Source organism: Otolemur garnettii, unplaced genomic scaffold (assembly GCF_000181295.1).
Source record: "Otolemur garnettii isolate 467f Iridium unplaced genomic scaffold, OtoGar3 scaffold00338, whole genome shotgun sequence".
Classification (NCBI taxonomy): Eukaryota; Metazoa; Chordata; class Mammalia; order Primates; family Galagidae; genus Otolemur; species Otolemur garnettii.
In genome coordinates this window covers 48,354-50,665 of record NW_003852733.1, presented here as the reverse complement: position 1 = coordinate 50,665, position 2,312 = coordinate 48,354, and the positions used below count along the sequence as shown (strand labels likewise).

The window sequence follows — 2,312 nt, the reverse complement described above, 5'->3', positions numbered from 1 at the left end:
TTTTTTTTTTTAATATCTCATTGAGATTCTTTGTCAGGTAGTTTTTAATATCTCTATTTCTTTGCAGATAGTATTTGAACTTCATTATAGTTATCTTAGGTGGTGATCATGCTTGCCTGATCCTTCATGATTTGTGGGAGGTTTTTTTGTTTTGTTTTGAGACAGAGTCTCAAGCTGTTGCTCTGGGTAGAGTGCTGTGGTGTCACAGCTTACAGCAACCTCCAACTCTTGGGCTTAAGGGATTCTCTTGCCTCAGCCTCCCAAGTAGCTGGGACCCCAGGCATCTGCCACAATGCCCAGCTATTTTTTGGTTGTAGTTGTCATTGTTTTTTGGCAGGCCCTGGCTGGATTCAAGCCCACCAGCTCCGATGTATGTAGCTAGCACCCTAGCCGCTATGCTACAGATGCCGAGCCGATTTGTATATTCTTAACTCCTTCAGATTCAGAAGGAATCTTCCAATAATCACAGACTAGTTTTAGAAGTTAAAAATCTCCTATTTGGTCCCTGGTCTAATGAGACTTTAACTGAGATTGAAGTTGACTGAGTTTGGAGTCAGGTCCCATGACTGCTGTTGAGTCTTCAGTGAACTACCTGATTGGCAGAGCATTGGGCAGTCATTGATTCTGTCTGTGCCCTGGGAATACTGAAATTTCTTTAGGATCTTGATCAGTAGAACTAGTACTGAGACAAGGAATCACCGTTGTTTCTGCAGATAGGGTACTGATGAAATAGATGGGGACAGGTTTGACTCCTGATGGATCCCTGGGAATATTCTCACCGATTCATTGGACAGGTCTCTGGTGGGTGGGTCTGATCCCTGGTCACAGCTGCTCATGGGGCTTCTGTAGCTGAAACCAAAGCCTTTAGATTTGTTTCTTCATCTATGGCATGTCTCCTAGCTTTTTAGGTGGGCAGGGCTGCTCCTAGAATCTGAAGCTGAGTTACAGGGCTGCTTAAGATTGAACAGGAGACTAATACTAGCATGCCTGCTTATATGGACACAGATATATGTGTTTTGAGACAGCTCCCAGATTAGCCAACCTGCTTCTGGAACTGTGGCTACCTGCAGCTAGAGCCAGCCAGTTTACAATATTGTTTCAAGATGTACATTAGGGTCAAAGTTGGTTGTCTTGCATCCAGGGTCACAAATGTATGTTTCTCTCTTAAGAGTCCTGTGTTTGTAGGATTTTTTCCAGAGCATAGGTGAGAGGTCAGGAAGGTTGAGCATCAGTCCTCTTAACCTAAGACATAAGTGAGTGTGAATCCTCCTAAATATCTTGGCAGATGGTGCTAATGGAAAGAGAAGAGAAAATGGGATATAGGTAGTGGTACAGAGGTATCTGGCCATCTTTTGTTTTGAAGCTGGGACTGTGTTTGGCAACTCTGTCCTCTCTAAATGGTCCTATTCAGGCTTGGGCTGCTCCAGGGCATCACATGCTCAGACCTGGATCCTAAAACTCTCAGAGAAGCAGTTTTGTTTGGGCATGGATTCCACATTATCCTGTGGGACTTACAATAGGGAACTTTCTAGTCTGTCATCCTGGTTATGTTCTTCTGTAGGATTCAGTTTTGGAAATGTTTGTGATTTTTAGACTCAAAAGATCCAAAATAAAATGCCCAAATTTACATGGTATTTAAGAATTGAATTAGATTATATGTAGGCACAGCATTTATTTAAATGTTTTGATATAACTTTAAGTTTACTGAATGCAATAAGGAATCATTAAAATTTGTATCTATTTTTCTCAGCCTATATCTAAATTATGTTAATAACTTAATCCAGAGTGTCTGGATGTGTTTTTCAAGTAATTCTCAAATAAGGAAGTTTTTCTAGATTTTTCAAATGTTCATTATTTAAATTTTCTCATAAGAGCATTTTATTAATAATTATAATGCAGGCCAGGTATGGTGTCTTATGCCTATAATCCTAGCTCTTGGGAGGCTGGGTGGGCGGATTCACAGATGGGCGGATTCCTTGCTCTCAGGAGTTGGAGACCAGCCGGAGCAACAGTGAGGCCCCATATCTACTAAAAATAGGAAAAAAAGGCCTGGTGCCTGTGGCTCAAGCAGCTAAGGTGCCAGCCAAATATACCTAAAGTGGTGGGTTTGAATCCAGCCTGGGCCTGCCAAACAACAATGATAGCAATCAAAAAAAAAAATAGCTGGGCGTTGTGGTGGGCACCTGTGGTCCCAGCTACTTGGGAGGCTGAGGCAGGAGACCTGGCTTGAGCTCGGAAGTTGGAGGTTGCTGTGAGCTATGATGCTATGGCACTCTACCCATGGCAACAGCTTGAGGCTCTGTCTCAAAATT

The 2,312-nt window shown here is 42.5% G+C and overlaps 1 protein-coding gene across 1 annotated transcript in view; it reads left to right on the top strand.

Annotated features, from left to right (window-relative positions):
• Window positions 1–2,312, top strand: part of LOC111722737 (zinc finger protein 2 homolog) — a 63,096-nt gene that overhangs the window by 41,521 nt on the left and 19,263 nt on the right. Inside the window, 1 exon segment of the mRNA XM_023509078.1 lies at window positions 1,836–1,846. Coding sequence (XP_023364846.1) covers window positions 1,836–1,846 — 11 coding nt within the window.